An 18603-nucleotide genomic window follows, 5' to 3' on the forward strand; every position below is an offset into this window, starting at 1 on the left:
AATTCAAATACATCACATCCACTGGTTCCCCCTTATCTATTCTACTCGTTACATCCTCAAAGAACTCCAAAAGGTTTGTCAAACATGATTTCCCTTTCATAAGTCCATGTTGTCGCTGCCAAATCCTATTATTATTTTCTAAGCGTCCTGTTATCACATCCTTTATAATAGATTCTAGCATTTTCCCTGCTACTGATGTCAGTCTAACAGGTCTGCAGTTCCCTGTTTTCTCTCTCCCTCCGTTCTTAAATAGTGGGGTTACATTTGCTACTCTCCAATCTGCAGGAACTATTCCAGAATCTATAGAATTTTGGAAGATGACAACCAATGCATCCACTGTCTCTGTAGCCACCTCTTTCAAAACCCTGGGATGCAGATCATCAGGTCCTTGGGATTTATCGACTTTCAGTCCCAATAATTTCTCTAGTACTATTTTTTTACCAACACTAATTTCTTTCAGTTCCTCATTCTCGCCAGTTTTTTGTGTCTTCTTCCGTGAAGACAGACACAAAGTATTTGTTTAATTTCTCTGTCATTTCCATATTCCCCATTATAAATTCTCCCGTCTCTGTCTGCAAGGGACCCGCATTTGCCTTCGCCGGTCTTTTCCTTTTTACATACCTATAGAAGCTTTTACAATCTGTTTTTCTGTTTCTCGCTAGTTTACGCCCATATTCTATTTTCCCTTTCTTTATCAATTTCTTAGTCCTCCTTTGCTGAATTCTAAAATGCTCCCAATCCTCAGGCTTACTGCTTTTTCTGGTTCCTTTATATGCCTCTTCCTTTGATTCAATACTGTCTTTAATTTCTCTCGTTAGCCACGGTTGGACCACTTTTCCTGTTGGATTTTTGTACCTTAAAGGAATATATATTTGCTGCAAATTATGTATTAATTCTTTAAATGCTAGCCATTGCCTGTCTACCATCACACCATTTAATGTAGTTCCCCAATCAACCACAGCCAACTTGTGCCTGTGATCGTACAGCAGAAATACTTGGATAAAATTCAGAAGCAAGAATCATATTACTGAGTCACTGGGCTTTCAGGATAGTCAGTAATAAATGTTTTTTTGAACACTGGAAATGCTTTAATGAAAATAGTTGATCTCCCATTGTGTTACTCAAAAGAAAAAGAAAAAATCAGTGGCTCTTTCTTCCTATAACTGTCTCTCTGCTCGTCACCTTTTCCTTAATTCTTTCTCATTTGCTCTTTCTATCTTTTTGTTTTTCGTCATCTGTTTGCATCTCCCTCTTTCGATCTCTGTGTTTGTGTCTCACATTGTGGGGGATAAATCGGGCCATGTAACGCCAGTTGTGTAAGCGATACGCGGATTTATAAGCTCTGAAAATGGCGTCTGAGATGCGCGCCCACGCTTCTTGGTAAAGACATTTGCAGACGCCCACCTAACGAACGCCAGCAACATGTAAGATAGGGAGATCACGACATTAATCAGTGTGCAACACTGATTTGAAGCAGCTGGTGCCATTTTTGAACTCCCCACTCCAGACAACACACTGTCCTAACCTCTCACAGCTGAACAGGAGTTAATGGGCATGAAGGACCCCCCACCAATTCTATTTAAAGAGATCATGAAGTACTTACAGGTCAATTGCTGGATTAGTTATGCTGGCTGCTGGTACAATTGTGGGTGTTTGTGGAAGTTTCCTCTACTTGGAGAAAGTTGCACTATTCTATAGAGAGTGGTCCGATTGGTTGTGCAGTACCTTTAGTGGCATTTAAAACACTGTGCTGACCAAAGCTGCTTCCAGACATGGGTGGCATGCTTGGGCTTCCTCTGGGAATTGAACATATGTGGGAGCATGCAGAGAGGCCATACAGAGCAGGACAAGCTGCCAGAAGATGGAGGAGGAGGAGGAGGAAGCGCAGGGCAATCAGCAGAAGGCCATATCCAACAAAGTCCTTCAGGGACCAATTCTCTTACCTCAACTTCAGCGACGACCAGTGCATCTGATGACTGCAGTTCACGAAAGAGGTCGTAACTGAGATTTGTCAACTGCTGCAGCCACAACTGCAGCCTTAGAGCAGGACAAGAACAGCATTGCCTGTAGCTGTCAAGGTAACCGTGGCACTTAATTTTTATGGCTCTGTCTCCTTTCAGGCTGCTGCTGGTGATATAAGCAAGATTTTGCAATTTGTAGTGAGCTGCAGTATAAGGGAGGTCACTGAGACTCTGTACGCACTCAGAAACAGATTTATCTTGTTTCCTCAGGACAGAGACAAGCAGCATGAGCGAGCATGAGGTTTGGCATGCATTGCATGCTTCCCCATGAAGCAGGGTGCCATTGCCTGCACATATATTGCCATGCGTGATCCACATCAGAACTCGCCCACATTATGAACAGAAAGGGATTCCATTCCCTCAATGTGCAGCCGGTGTGCGATCACAGGCAGCACATCATGCAGGTCATTGCCCGCTATCCTGGCAGCAGTCATGACTCCTTCATCCTGAGGCAGTCCTCAGTGCCACCGATATTTCAAGCCAAAGGCTGGCTACTGGACGACAAGGGCTTTCCCCTCATGAAGTGGTTCATGATTCCAGTCAGGAACGTACGCACACGTGCGTAGCAGACATACAATGAGAGCCGTGCTGCCACATGGAACATCGTCAAGCGCACCATGGGCATCCTCAAGATACGCTTCTGCTGCCTGGACCGCTATGGAGGAGCCCTGCAGTACTCAGCTGAGCGGGTATCAAGATTTTTCGTTGTATGCTGCATGCTGCACAACCTCGCCATTATGAGGAAACAGCCCTTGCCACCGCCTATAAGGCGAGGACCTGAGCCAGAGGCAGAGGAAGAGGAGGAAGATGCGGAGAGGAAGTGGATGAGGAGGAGGAAGTGCAGCAGGAAGTGGAGGAAGAGGCAGGAAGGAAACAACGTCGACAGGCCCTGTCTGCCAGAGCTCTGTGTGATCAGATTATTAATGAGCAATACCAGTAACCTCAACCACATCTCCCCATTCAACAAAAGTCCCCACTCCTTACCTTTTCACTCACACATGACCATCAAATCATCCTCCTTATGATTACACATTGCTTCTTCCTTCAGCCCATTGCAGAGATAAAAACCAACATCAAATGCAAATTCAAATCCAAATTTATGAATTAACACGTCATAATTCAAATAAAATGATGCGATTCACCCTTGTGCATTCCCTTCGTGCCTGTTTTTCACGTGCCTTTACTTTTCCTAGTGCTCCCACGAGGTGCTTCCCCAGTGGCTGGAGCATGGGAGGTGGAAGGCTGCTGACCTTCAATTAAGGAGAGTGCAGACGGCCTTGGAGGATGAACTCGAGCAGCTCTGGGCTGAGAGGGCCAGGCTTCAGACTGCACCATCTCAGCATGGGCTGCAGCAGTCTGGCCTGGCTGTCCAATGGGCAATTGCAAGGGCACTGGCAATGTGGCAGGGGTGGGAGCAGGAATGCTGTCATCCTCAGAGAGGACAGCAGATTTGTCTTCCATGGCGCCACTGCCACTCTCCCAGGGCGGCGCCTCAGCAATTTTGGTGATCTGCTGGAGAACAGATTGCTGGGCTGCTGGGACCCCATGGAAGCCCCTTTCATTTGTGGAACCCAGAGCCATGATAGCAGCAGTCTGAGCTCCAAATGCAGCAGTCAGACCTTTGATGGCAGATGTTTGTGCTGCGATGCAAGCTGTGACATCGCTCATCAGAGGCTGCATCATGGTGGGTTCCACAGGTGTGTTGATGGAGCTGACCACCTGTTCTATGTGGGAGGATGGGCTCCAAGCTCTGCGCAAAGCCCTGTACCAAGTTGGAGCTGGACTCCTCTATGCCCCTTGTCATTGTGCGCAGGCTTTCTGGCAAGCTTACCAATGCAGTAGGCATTTGGTTGTGTACGCCAATCAGCCTTCTTCTGTAACCTGGCCTATCGAAGTCATCATCTGACTCCTCGGCAGCAGAACTAGTGTGAGACCTCGCCCTTTGACGAGCTGGCACTTGCGGTATCCTTTTCCCCTCGCCCCAGCTCCTGCGCACTTGTGCCTGGTGTCACACCACGTGCAAATCCCCCCCTCCATCCTAGCCTCGAAAGTACTTGCAGTGTCAGTATCTGAGCTGGTGGCTGCAAGTGTAAGATCAAGTGACAGTGTGTCTGAGTCATCACTGTCAACTTCCTCTGCCTCCTCTGACTGAGCAGGTTCCAGTTCTTGGGTATCTGCAATGACAAAGGGACACGGATTGAGTTGTGGTGAGGGGAGAGGAGAAAGTGAGACGTGCATGCTTACACCATATGCAGCACATGAATCAGAAAAGATTGTAGGATGAGTGAGATGTGGGAAGCAAAAAGGAGGATTAGGTAAGCAGAGAGCTTCATCATCGATCCCTCCAACACCGCCAGAGGCCTCGGCTGCAGCGGCGGCCCGTCCAATGATCGACAGCACTGTCTCCTCCATGGGGGTGAGGATGTGTAGGCACGGCTGTCGTCCCCCTTTCCTGCTGCCTCCTGTTTTGCGCTACCTTCTCCTGCAAGAAAAAGGGAAGTGCGTCAGTGAGATGTTTGGGTGATGTGGCTGTTATGGTTGAATAGCTGCCCGTGTGTGTGACCAGTGAGTTGTGGGTGTGCGGCTTGCAAAAGCGGTACAGTGTGAGGGTGAGATGCAGCATTTGATTTGGAGAGTTGCGTACTGATGGAAAGAGTTTGTTGGTAGATGGGTGATGGGGCTGTAGTGTATGGAGCAGAGGATAATGTTAATGGTGCAATCGGTAGGAGATGCCACTTGACGTTTGAAGTCACTCACTTTGATCGCTTGTGTCAAATCGTTGAACTTCTTCCTGCACTGCATCCATGTGTGTGGTGCGATGCTCCTGGCATTTACTTCGTCCGCCACATCCTCCCACTACTTCTTCAGCATGTGGCTGGACGGCCTCCTGCCCCCCAAGGGTGAAAGATGCTCCTCCGTGCTTCCACCTCTTGCATCAAGGCCTCTAGTGCAATTTTCGAAGAACGTTGGTGCACGTTCTCTCGCAGGCGCAGCCGTTCCTCAGTATATTCCAGCACAGAGTTAGTTGCCTCACCAATACGAGGTCTCCCTGCAGCCACAGTGCACCTCCCCTTTAAGAGGTGCAGGCTGCCTTTAAGTAGTGCTAGCCACGCCCAATATTGGGTCCACCTTCTGATGCATGCAGCCGATCAACAGCACAGGTAGTGCTGGCTCCACGCTGAAATCATAGAAATCATCAGGCAGCACGAATGTGTTAGGACGCGGGTTAATCACGCACCGTGATTCCAGCGCCCGTTTTCAGGGGTTAACCAATTTAACCCTGTGTAACTCTGTGTTTGTGCAGGAATCTTTTTATCACTTTCTCTCTTCATGTGAGTTTTACCCAAAGTGTCTCCCATTTTCTTTGTTTCTTAGCCGGTATGAATCTCGCAAACTCTCTCCATTTTAGTCTGCATGTTTGTCTGTTTTATCTTAATGTCTTGTTCTCTTTCTTTTTCTTCTCACCTCCCATGGAAAGGGAAATCATGCTTAACAAATCTACTGGAGTTTTTTGATGGGTTGCAAAAGGCCATTTTACTGTCTGTTTTTGGCCTTTCATGTAGAGATAGCCCCTTACATTTCTACACCCAGACATTCTTAATGGCCCTTACTTCTCCAATTTTCATTGCTTCAGTGGCTTCAAATCCATTCCTTATACAATTTGACCATATGCTGCTCCATTTGATGTTTTACAAATCCCAGTACTTTAAAACAAATTACTAGATAGGAATGAGAGGCCTATGCTTTTTTTCACACCTATCATTGCTTTCCTGATCTGACGCCTTTGCTGTATGTCCTTGTTGCCTTTTCTTACATTACCCCTGCTGTGTTGAAAAGCTTGTGCTTCCAAAAGCATATGTGTTTTGAAAGCCTGACAATGCTTTAAGCTCAATATTATCCATCTGAATTATTTATTTAATAATCTAGATATCTATTTGCAGTACAATGTCTTCGATCCCCAAAATTATACTTCTCCAATGCCATCAGCGTTAGTGAGGGAAAAACAGGATTTGCGAGAACACAGTTTACCACAATAATGTGTTTGCAGGTTTTCAAATGTCTTTGTTTAAAAGGGGTACAATTAACCCTTTCCTTCAAATGTCTTTTGTTAAAGGGGTTTTGAACCCCACAGTTCTTGTTCAAATGTGGAAAAATTAATTTCTGTCATTGCATTTTGCTTCGGTAAATCAGACAAAGTTTACATTGCGACCTTGGTTGACGGGAAAACACTGAAGCTCCTGGAGAGAATTTGACAGCAAGTATTGACAGAGAGGCAGAATGATGGCTCTACTATTTAAGGGCACTTCATTCAGTCAGTTCACCATTGAGCTGTGGGACTAACCCACCCCATGCTCTTCATGGTTAATGTCGCTTTATCTGTTTAATGGGTTCAACTAAAATCTCCCACTGCTGACTAATTCTGCCTTCTATTTACCAGGTCTGGAAAGATGCTACAACACAAATTTTCTATTGTATTGCAGTGGGTTCTGGTAACTTAATAACACTGTCATCCTACAACAAATTCCACAACAACAGATACCATCATTGCTGTGTTGTTAATTGTGCTACGAGTGTGTTTGCTGGATTCGCCATCTTCTCCATCCTTGGATACGTGGCTTGTGTACAAGACAAGCCTGTTTCAGAGGTCGAACAGTCAGGTACCTGCAGAGTCAAACTTATTAAGGTAGAGCTTCCACTTGTTTCTACTAGTTTTGCGCCCAGCACAATCGGCCAAACCAGCGCAAAAGATCGGGAAATTTTATATTTAAATTGGACTAGTTAGGGAAGGCTCTTCTAATTGTGCTCATTTTCTTAGGTGCACAGGCACTAGTAGGCACATTTTAAAAGTTTTTACATCTCAAAAAATATTTAATTTACTAAGAAACTGACCAATGTACACCAATGAAACTAGTGAATGGTTCAGAATAGTTTTTAAATGTCATTTTCAGCGATTTTAAATCAGGTTACTCACAGGTGGAGGACTGGACACTCTTATTTTTTGTGATAAACCCATTTTCAGCTGTATTAATAAAACTTCAACAGGTTACCACTCTTAAATACATCAATGAATATTTTTTAATGGAAAGAAAAATAAATGATTACGTTCTATTACACTGCCCAATGGTTTATGGAAGATTTTATATTTGTGATTATGCAAATGCATTTATTGGAAACTTGAGCTGTAACGTACCCAGTGCAATTTCAAGCACATTTTGGACACAATTTCACGTTTGCGCCCAACACAGAAACTCTACCTCAATATTATATTCTGTTAAAATGTTTCCAAACTGTGAGATAAAACTGTCCGGTCTCAATGATCTCAGCCTTTCCATTCTGTTGGCAAAACAAGGATCCAGATGTTTCGAACTGGAGTCATTTAACATAAACTTGCTGAAGTTTACAACATAACCACAGCACTAACTGACCTGCTGATTGTAATTTACAAACAGGAACAACCAGAACTTGTAAAAATATCAACCAGGGTCACACAGCTTTAACCATCTCTCTGAAATCAATCATCTGTTAGATATGAAATTACACAGAATCATTCCAGTGTGCAGACATGTACAATAATGATAGCAGTAATTCTGGTGGAAAGTGATATTCAGGCCCTAAAGTACCACATAATTAATGGTAGTTGGATTATACTGGACATGGATTGGAGTTGAATAATGAGCTGGAATGTCTGGAGATTGACAGACTTGTTTGTTCAACCTTTTCTGTTAAATATGAGATGTTAAAATAGTCACAGAACAGGTTCTATATCTACATTATGCAATTCACTGGCAGTATATTATGTAAGGAATCTTACAACACCAGGTTATAGTCCAACAAATTTATTTTAAAATCACAAGCTTTCGGAGATTATCTCCTTCGTCAGATGATTGAATGAAAAGGTTCTCAAATCGCATATCTTATACGATGTTGGGACAGCATCACACCAATCAAAAGGTGTCGTTGTTATTCAAACAGGCCAGTCACGGAGAACAGCACGTCCCAGTACACTCGATATACATTGTGTCTTTTACACAGGCAGGCAGAAAGAAACTCAAAATGGCAGAGAGAGAGAGAGAGAGAGAATTTTAAAAAACATATAAATTTTTTCCCCCTTTTTGCTGGTGGGGTTACGTGTAGCGTGACATGAACCCAAGATCCCGGTTGAGGCCGTCCTCATGGGTGCGGAACTTGGCTATCAACTTCTGCTCGACGATTTTGCGTTGTCGTGTGTCTCGAAGGCCGCCTTGGAGAACGCTTACCCGAAGATCGGTGGCTGAATGTCCTTGACTGCTAAAGTGTTCCCCGACTGGGAGGGAACCCTCCTGTTTGGCGATTGTTGCGCGGTGTCCGTTCATCCGTTGTCGCAGCGTCTGCATGGTCTCGCCAATGTACCATGCTCCGGGGCATCCTTTCCTGCAACGTATGAGGTAAACAACGTTGGCCGAGTCACAGGAGTATGAACCATGTACCTGGTGGGTGGTGTCCTCTCGTGTGATGGTGGTATCCGTGTCGATGATCTGGCATGTCTTGCAGAGGTTGCCGTGGCAGGGTTGTGTGGTGTCGTGGACGCTGTTCTCCTGAAAACTGGCGAGACCATGCAGACGCTGCGACAACGGATGAACGGACACCGCGCAACAATCGCCAAACAGGAGGGTTCCTTCCCAGTCGGGGAACACTTTAGCAGTCAAGGACATTCAGCCACCGATCTTCGGGTAAGCGTTCTCCAAGGCGGCCTTCGAGACACACGACAACGCAAAATCGTCGAGCAGAAGTTGATAGCCAAGTTCCGCACCCATGAGGACGGCCTCAACCGGGATCTTGGGTTCATGTCACGCTACACGTAACCCCACCAGCAAAAAGGGGGAAAAAATTTATATGTTTTTTAAAATTCTCTCTCTCTCTCTCTCTCTGCCATTTTGAGTTTCTTTCTGCCTGCCTGTGTAAAAGACACAATGTATATCGAGTGTACTGGGACGTGCTGTTCTCCGTGACTGGCCTGTTTGAATAACAACGACACCTTTTGATTGGTGTGATGCTGTCCCAACATCGTATAAGATATGCGATTTGAGAACCTTTTCATTCAATCATCTGACGAAGGAGATAATCTCCGAAAGCTTGTGATTTTAAAATAAATTTGTTGGACTATAACCTGGTGTTGTAAGATTCCTTACATTTGTCCACCCCAGTCCATCACCGGCATCTCCACATCAAGTATATTATGTGTTGGCTCCAAGTGAGTTGAATAAGTTCCTGGCCTGGCCCTGTGGGATTTGCAAAGTGCCAAATGCACCTGATGTTGCTGGACTGAAGCAGAAGATAACAGAAGGCAGAAAAATAGAGAAAAAAACAACGTGAGGATCACAGACTCAAACAGATACAAAGAAGATACTCGGGGGAGCAATGAAATGGGAGATGCACTAGTTATATGTTAAAAATGGCAGCTTAGTACATAAAGTAGTGTGCAGTATCAGTTATGCCTGTAGATGGCTTGTGATAGGTAATCAAAATGATAACCAGGTAATGTCACGTCAAAACACAGTCTACATGTCCAGCTTGGATATTCAGATCCCCTGGACACTGGGTGGTGCTGTTGCAGTCCGTGTCTGACAAGCAAACACTCTGCTCAGGTATTTCCCTCCCATCCCCACTCTCTCCCGTTACACTCTGCTTCTAAATGCCGCTCTCACCGAACGGGTCTGTGGATTCTTACCTGGCACGTAAACATCAATCAAAATTGACTGTATTATTCATGGGGCAAGGGTGAGAGAGGATCTGACTATCTCATCACACACAGCACTCCACCGCACCCCATACTGTGCAGCAAAATCACCCCAGTGATAATGGAGCATCCTGGGGTGAGAGTCGTTTCTCCTGATCTTTGGTCATGTAATGGCAGCGATGTAACTCTCATTGTGATCTTGGAGTCTACCAGGTGTGTGCTCCCCGATGCGGCTGGGAGCTTATTACCATATATTATAATGAGGAGGAACATCATGGGAATCCTCAAATCTCATGACTGAGATCCCAAGGCTAACTTCGGAAATATACAAGAGGCGAACCTGTTGGTTGTATTAGCTGAGACTCGCAGAAGTGTTTCATTTTGTAGTTTGTTGGCTGAAGAAAAATTGAAGAGAGTTTTTTTTTGCTTTTTACTTTGATTCAGGGCCTTTGAGACCATTCTTGCCTCCACCCACAGCCAGAGGTTCTGAAATAAAAACAGAAAATGCTGGAAAAACTCAGCAAGTCAGGGAACATCTGTGGAGAAAGAAACAGGTCGCAGACCCTTCGGGTACTCATAGGTTCTGAGTATAAGGTGTGGGATTCCCAATGGGGATTCCCTTTAGTCCAGTACAGGATGGAAGAAAGGAGAGCGAGGCAGTGTTTGAGAATACAATGCCATACAAGATATAACCCCCCCCCCGACGATCTGGATTCCTTCCCCTCAGTCTGGTTCAGTAAAAACTGAAGTCGAATACATTTTTTAAAGTTCATCACAACTTTAATAGCAGGTCTTAGTCTGTAGCTTCAATTCAGATTCCTGAGAGAATCCGAACGATTCTAACAGAATAAGGAGAGAAAGACAAAGACAAAAACTCATACCTTTATACAGATCGATAGGGGTTGGGACATCATTAACACAAGAGTCAACACCAATCATAAGCCGGGCACAGGTTGCCATGCGAGGTTACATTATTTCCGGCCAATCATAGATAATCATGTGCTGACCATGTTGCTGTTAGACATCAAAGGGGATACTTCCTCACCTTCCAACTTGGAATGTTCTTCCCTGTTCCTTCTGTTCCTTATCTCCCAACCTGGAATGTCTTTCAACTTTGGCTAAGCTCGTTACCTATATTGATCTGCCATAAACATGGAGACATTCAGACCAGTCCTTGAATCACATCAAAGACTCTACATTGATAAGACCATGCAAACCTGCTGACTACGCAAACATATGGCCCAGCAGGAGGCCAGGCCACCTGTACCAATCTCAGTTACGAACTAATTAACCCTTTCTAAACATTTTGCATTCTGCTTCTTTGCCACGTAGGCATCTTAATATTTTACTGAAAACTGACCCCGTAGGGATTCTCACCCCTCTCAAAGAAATTACCGACCACACAGATCCTATGAAGACATCAGTGAGGAGCTCTGGGTGAGAAGAGTGTTCTTCACCAAGAGGCAGTAGGGAGTAGTACCAACTACTACAGGAAGACCTGCAGCCAAGATCATCTGCCCGGACAACTCTGCCTGTGCCTGTCAAAGTGACAACTGGGCTCAACTTTTATGCCCAAGTCTGAGTTCAAGCTGATATGAGGGGGACCTGTGCAATATCAGCCAGGGTGCTGTCTGGGCAAGCATTAGTCAAGTAACTGATATATGTTTCAGGACCATTCAGTTTTATCACGTTGCTGGGCTTCCCAATGTCCAAGATGCAATAGGTGACACAAATGTAGCATAGAAAGGGTACCACTAGCTGAATGTTCAGATTGTCTGTGACCAGATGTAAAGAATCCTTTACATGAATGCCAGATTGTCTTTGGTTAGAATTTAAGAATAAGAGAAGACTTAAAACTGTAATGGGAGTTTTCTACAGGCCTCCAGAAAGCAGCAATGAAGTGGCAGAATGTAATAATTCAGAGATTACAGAGGCTTGTAGCAAAAGCAGACTTGTTTGAACGGGAAACTTTTATTTCATACAGATTGGGAAGAGCAGAGTAGCTGAAGTCAAAAAGGTAGTGAATTTCTTGAGTGCATTCAAGATAGTTTTCTGGAGCAATAAGTTCTAGAACCAACAAGAGGGCAGGCCATACTAGATTTAGTAATGAGTAATGAGCCAGACTTAGTTAATAATCTAACAGTAAGGGAACATTTATCGAACAGTGATCATAATATGATCAAATTTAATGTTAGATTTGAAAAGAAGAAATGTAACACAATTATTAAGATTCCAGATTTTGGGAAGGCTAACTTTAATAGGGAGAAACAGAGACCAACGACAGCAAACTGGTCAAAACTGTTATTCGGTTAAACCATAGTTAAACAATGGGAGGTGCTCAAAAAGAATGTAGCTTAATATAGGACCAGTATATATCCCTAAGGGGCAAGAGCTCTACTTACCAAATAAAAGCCTTCACTGTAGAGGAAGAGGATAATATATCTGACATTCGAGGGAAACTAATAATGAATAAAGTAAGCAAGAAAACAGTATTCGAAAAATGGCACTAAAGATTGACAAATCCCCAGAACCTGATGGTTTCCATCCCAGGGTTTTAAAGGAAGTAGGTGAGGGAATTGCAAATGCTTTAGCCATAATCTTTCAAAGCTCTCTCGATTCAGGAATTGTACCTTTAAAATTGGCAAATTGCAAATGTAACTGCATTATTTCAGAAAGATCATTTTCATTATTCAAAATTATGAAGGGTTTTGACAAAGTAAATGAGGAGAAACTGTTTCCAGTGGCAATAGGATCAGTAAGCAAAGGATACAGATTTAAGGTATTTGGCAAAAGAACCAGAAGCGATATGAGGAAAAAAAAATGTTACGCAGCAAGTTGTTACAAGAACATAGGAACAGGAGTAGGCCATTCAGCCCCTCGAGCCTGCTCCGCCATTTGATAAGATCATGGCTGATCTGTGATCTAACTCCATATACCTGCCTTTGACCCATAACCCTTAATACCTTTGGTTGCCAAAAAGCCATCTGTCTCAGATTTAAAATGAGCAATTGAGCTAGCATCAATTGCCATTTGCGGAAGAGAGTTCCAAACTTCGACCACACTTTGTGTGTAGAAATGTTTTCTAATCTCACTCCTGAAAGGTCTGGCTCTAATTTTTAGACAGTGCCCCCGAGTCCTAGAATTTCCAACCAGCGGAAATAGTTTCTCTCTATCGAACCTATCTGTTCCCCTTAATACTTTAAAAACTTCGATCAGATGACCCCTTAACCTTCGAAACTCCAGAGAATACAACCCCAGTTTGTGTAATCTCTCCTCGTAATTTAACCCTTGAAGTCCGGGTATCATTCTAGTAAACCTACGCTGCACTCCCTCTAAGGCCAATATGTCCTTCCGAAGGTGCGGTGCCCAGAATTGCTCACAGTACTCCAGGTGCGGTCTAACCAGGGTTTTGGATAGCTGCAGCATAACTTCTGCCCCGTTGTACTCTCGTCCTCTAGATATAAAGGCCAGCATTCCATTAGCCTTACTGATTATTTTCTTCAATGATCTATATACCTGAACCCCTGAGTCACTTTGGACATCCACTGTTTTTAACTTTTTACCATTTAGAAAGTACCCTGTTCTATCCTCTTTTGGTCCAAAGCGGATGATCTCACATTTGTCTACTTTGAATTCCATTTGCCAATGTTTTGCCCAATCACCTGGTCTATCAATAACCCTTTGTAATTTTATGTTTTCATCTACACTGCTTACAATGCCACCAATCTTTGTGTCATCGGCAAACTTAGATATGAGACTTTCTATGCCTTCATCTAAGTCATTGATAAATCTTGTGAATGATTGAGGCCCCAAGACAGATCCCTGCGGGACTCCACTAGTCACATCCTGCCAATGTGAGTACCTACCCATTATCCCTACTCTCTGTCCGTACTTTTCCTTCGATTCCAGGGGCTTCTATCTTAGCTAACAATCTCTTATGTGGGACTTTATCAAATGCCTTCTGGAATTCCAAATAAATAACATCTGTTGACATTCCCCTGACCACTACTTTAGTGACCTCTTCAAAAAATTCAATCAGGTTTGTCAGGCACGACCTACCTTTCACAAATCCATGCTGGCTTTCTCTGATTAACTGAAAAATTTTGAGGTGTTCAGTCACCCTATCCTTAATTATAGACTCCAGCATTTTCCTCACAACAGACGTTAGGCTAACTGATCTATAATTCCTTGGTTTCCCCCTCTCTCCTTTCTTAAAAAGCGGAGTGACATATGCAATTTTCCAATCTAAAGGGACAGTTCCTGAATCTAGAGAACTTTGAAAGATTATAGTTAGGGCATCTGCAATGTGCTCACCTACTTCCTTTAAAACCCTGGGATGGAAACCATCTGGTCCTGGGGATTTGTCACTCTTTCGTGCTATTATTTTCTTCATTACTGTTGTTTTACTTATGTTAATTTTATTGAGTCCCTGTCCCCCATTCAATGTTAGTTTTCTTGGGATTTCCGGCATGCTATCCTCTTTTGCAACTGTAAATACTGACGCAAAGTAATTATTCAACATGTCTGCCATTTCCCCATTGTCAATGACAATATCCCCACTTTCAGTTTGTAAGGGGCCAACACTGCTCCTGACCACCCCCTTTTTCCTAATAAAACTATAAAAGTTCTTCATATTGGTTTTGATGTTCCTTGCAAGTTTCTTTTCATACTCTCTTTTTGTAGCTCTTACTATCTGTTTTGTGACCCTTTGTTGATCTTTGTATCTTTCCCATTTGCCAGGATCTGTGCCATTTTTGCCTTTTTGCATGCCCTTTCCTTATGTCTTATACAGTCCCTTACCTCTTTAGTTGTCCACGGCATGTTTTTTTTGGCAAGTAAAGTTCTTGCCCCTCAGGGGTATAAACCGATTCTGTATCACGTTAAATGTTTCTTTGAACATTTCCCACTGATCATCAGTCGTTTTACCCATGAACAGATTTGCCCAGTTTACTGTGAACAGTCTCTGTCTCATGCCATTGAAGTCGGCCTTCTGATCTGGAATGCACTATCTGACAGGGTGGTGGAAACAGATTCAATAATAACTTTCAAAAGGGAATTGGATAAATTCTTGAAGGGGGAAGTTTGCAGGGCTATGGGGAAAGAGAAGGAGAGTGGGACTAATTGGATAGCTCTTTCAAAGAGCCAGCACAGGCATGGTGAGCTGAATGGCCTCCTTCTGTGCTGTATCATTCTATGATTCTATAAGAAAAACCAAGAAATCATAGACCTGTTGGTCTAACATCTGTTGTGGGGAAGTTATTAGAACCCATAATTAAGGACAAATTGACAGAGCATTTAGAGAAATTTGAGCTGATTCGAGAGAGCCAACATGGATCTGTAAAGGTAGGTCACGTCTAACGAACCGAATTGATTTTTTTGAGGAAGTAACTAAAACAGTAGACAGGGGAGTGATTGTGGATGTAATTTATATGGACTTCCAGAAGTCATTTGATAACGTTTCACATAAGAGTCTGTTGGATAAAATTAAAGCTCATGGAATTGAAAACAAATTATTAACCTGGTTAGGAGACTGGTTAGGCGGTAGAAGACAGAGAGTAGGGATAATGGGTATGTACTTGAATTAGAAGGAAGTGACTAGTGGTGTCCCACAAGGATCTGTGCTGGGGCCTCAACTATTCACTTTATTTATCAATAACTTAGAAAACACAATAGAGAGTCATATATCCAAGTTTGCTGATGACACAAAGATAGGTGGCATAGTGTAGACAGGAGCATAAAATTACAAAGAGACACAGATAGATTAAGTGAGTGGGCAAAACTGTGGCAGATGGATTTCAATGCAGGTATGTGTGAGGTCATCCATTTTGGATCAAAAAAGGATCGATCTGAGTATGTTTTAATGGAGATCTAAAGCGATTTGGGGTCCATGTACACAAATCACTTAAATGTAAAGAAATATGGTAAATGGTAAAAAAAAATCAAATCGGCTAATGGATTTAATGGGGAGGAAGTTTTGCTACAGCTATATAAAGCCCTGGTTAGTTGACAGCTGGAGTGCTGTGTACAGTTCTGGGCACTGCACCTTCGAAAAGATATATTGGCCTTGGAAGGAGTGCAGTACAGATTCATCAGAATTTTACCAGGGCTCCAAGGGTTAAATTGTAAGGAGTGATTACACAAACTCAGCTTGTATTTCCTGGAATATAGAAGGGTAAGGTGTGATTTGATTGAGGTTTTTAGGATTTTGAAAGGAATTGATCAGGTTGGTAGGGAGAAACTTTCTCCGCTGGTGGGGATTCTCACCTTTAAATCAGAGTCAAGCCGTTCAGGAGAGAAGTTAGGAAACACTTCTTCACACAAGGGGTGTTAGAAGTGTGGAACTGTCTCCCACTAAAAGCAGTAGATGCGAGCTCAATGAATAATTTAAAATCTGAAATTGATAAATTTTTGCTATCCAAGTATATTAAGGGATGTAGAGCCAAGGCGGGTTAAAGGAGTTAGGATACAGATAATTCATGATCTCATTCAATGGCGGAACAGGCTCCCGGGGCTAAATGGCCTACTGCTTTTCCTATGTTCCAATTTACTGGACGTTTCTGTGATCCTCAGGAATTCTGCCCTCCTTGAGTTCTTGAAGGAAGACAGTCAAGTGAACAGATGGCTCATGGATGACAAGCCATAACCGTTGCTGCCATGAGTAATTACCCCTCTATGAGTTTCCAATACAGTAGCCGAGGAGTCTTACAAAGAATACACATGACCAGACTGGTCATTGAGAGAACCAGCATGGTCTTAAAGAGGTACTTTTGCTGCCTTGATAGATCAGCAGGGTCTCTGCAATATGGTCCAAATCATGTGTCCAGCAATGTTGTCCTTTGCTTGGACAACTTTGCCATCCAAAACCCCCAGGAATTGGAGATTGTTGAGGAGGCGGCCTTAGCTGCCTTGAAGCCAGAAGAACGTGGAGTGGAGCATCATGAGGATCATCACTCGGAGGACTCTTCAGTGACGGAAACAAGAGGCATCAGGACTCAACTTATCAATGAGATATTCTCATCTGTTTAACACAGTCTCCCTTTATCATCACTGCCATGACTCCTCCTCCCCACATTCAAAATATTACAAATCCTTCAAATCAGTTCCCATCCTCAAACACCACATCACATCAGACTTCTCCAAACCTACATGACCAAGTAATTCTTAAACATCTGATTGAATGTGTGAGCAAGAAATTAATGGTCTTTCTCCATGAATAACAGCGTGAAATAAGTGCACATTCTCCTTTAATACAAGGAACTCAAAAGTGAACATAAGCCATTCTTCCTCACACTGTGCTTCCCCGGTTGATTAATTGTTCATTTTTTTCTCCTATCCTAGTACTTCTCCTGGGTGCAATCTGAAGGCCTGCATCATGACAGGTGGTTTGCTGCTCCTGTGCTGCAAAAGGTTCATGGGACTAGGGTGGCCCCGCTGTCATTGCACCTGGCTCCTGGGAAGGAGCCACAGTTGGCTGCAACTCTTGGCCTTATATCTGGGCTGCCTGGTGTGGCCTCCTGTGTGCCACTGGCCTGTTGCTTTAAGGGAAACGAGCGGATCTCTGGTATGTGCCAATGTACAGAGAAATAGGAGCCTCATGTAGGTCATTTCCAGCCATCACCTTTTTACTGGGCCCTAAATCTGTTTCCCCATTGATCAAAGGGCTGACTGGTCTAATGGCAGCTATCAGAACCTGAAGGACCTGAGAGACAGCAGTCTGCGTTCCCCATGTCTGAAAGCCAGTAATCAGAGTTTCATCTGATCTTTCCCCGACTGCCACCAGGACGACAATCTGTGCCTAATATATAGTCATTTATTTATATTATAAATACATAATAGAGTCAGTGATTTATATTATAAATACATAATAGAGTCAGTGATTAATATTATAAATCCATAATATAGAGTCAATGATTTTTTTTCATTATGTGTTCATGGGATGTGGGCGTCACTGGCAAGGCCAGCATTTATTGCCCATCCCTAATTGCCCTTGAGAAGATGGTATTGCTTCCTCTTGAACCGTTACAGTCTGTGTGGTGAAGGTTCTCCCACAGTGCTGTTAGGGAGGGAATTGCAGGATTTTGACTCAGCGACGATGAAGGAACTGTAGCACCAGCGTTCTGGCCATTTTTATGAATCATATTTTAAATCCAATACCCCCAAGAAAGAACTACTGTTTGGCAAGCTTGTGGGAGTGGCTTATGGAATAGGATTGACTGGCAGGAGTTTCGAGCCAGGCTAACCTGACTAAGGTGCATTCATATACAAACGGACATTTCACACTGACAGGCTGGGTGGAAGGGAACCCAGGCCGATTGACGTCATCACCATATAACATAATTACTGGGAACAATACCCCGAGAGGGAACTCAGAGACACTCAGTCCCAACCGAAACAGGTGGAAGGCAGGAGATGGCCGGGCCATTGTCTTCCAGGAAAGGAGCTAGTTAAGCAAGATCGGTTTGAGATTGAAACCCATTACCAGCTAATAGGGAACATCAGCTCTGGAAATGACAGACACCCAGTAATAAGCACCCATTGTCTCTCCAGGTGCAAGGCCTGGGAGCGGGAAAACAAAATAGCATTTTTTTCACAAAGATTTCAAAGGTTATGAGTCACTCCAGGCCACCGGGGTGGGTCCAGACAGATCACCTGAATCAATACATCGATCAGTATTGGCGGGAGAAAAGATGATGGATTTTGGGGGTTATAAGGAGCCATTTGGCAACGGTTCCTGGCTCGGCTCTGCGCTCGGCTCTGCTCTCTGTTCTGCGCTCTGCTCTCTTCTCCTCGGCATCAATCTACAGCGAGTCTCTCGAGTGGGGCTCGGCTCGATTCAAAGGAACACCGCCAGAAGCTGAGCACTGC

General features: G+C 43.7%; 1 protein-coding gene across 1 annotated transcript in view; it reads left to right on the top strand.

Annotated features, from left to right (window-relative positions):
• LOC137332678 (sodium- and chloride-dependent neutral and basic amino acid transporter B(0+)-like) overlaps positions 1-18603 on the top strand; it is a 72410-nt gene that overhangs the window by 2489 nt on the left and 51318 nt on the right. The window contains exons 2-3 of the mRNA XM_067996623.1: positions 514-518; positions 15061-15081. Of these exons, the coding sequence (XP_067852724.1) occupies positions 514-518; positions 15061-15081 (26 nt within the window). The remainder of the gene's footprint in view (positions 1-513; positions 519-15060; positions 15082-18603) is intronic.

Source organism: Heptranchias perlo, chromosome 15, assembly GCF_035084215.1.
Source record: "Heptranchias perlo isolate sHepPer1 chromosome 15, sHepPer1.hap1, whole genome shotgun sequence".
In the NCBI taxonomy this organism is placed as follows: domain Eukaryota; kingdom Metazoa; phylum Chordata; class Chondrichthyes; order Hexanchiformes; family Hexanchidae; genus Heptranchias; species Heptranchias perlo.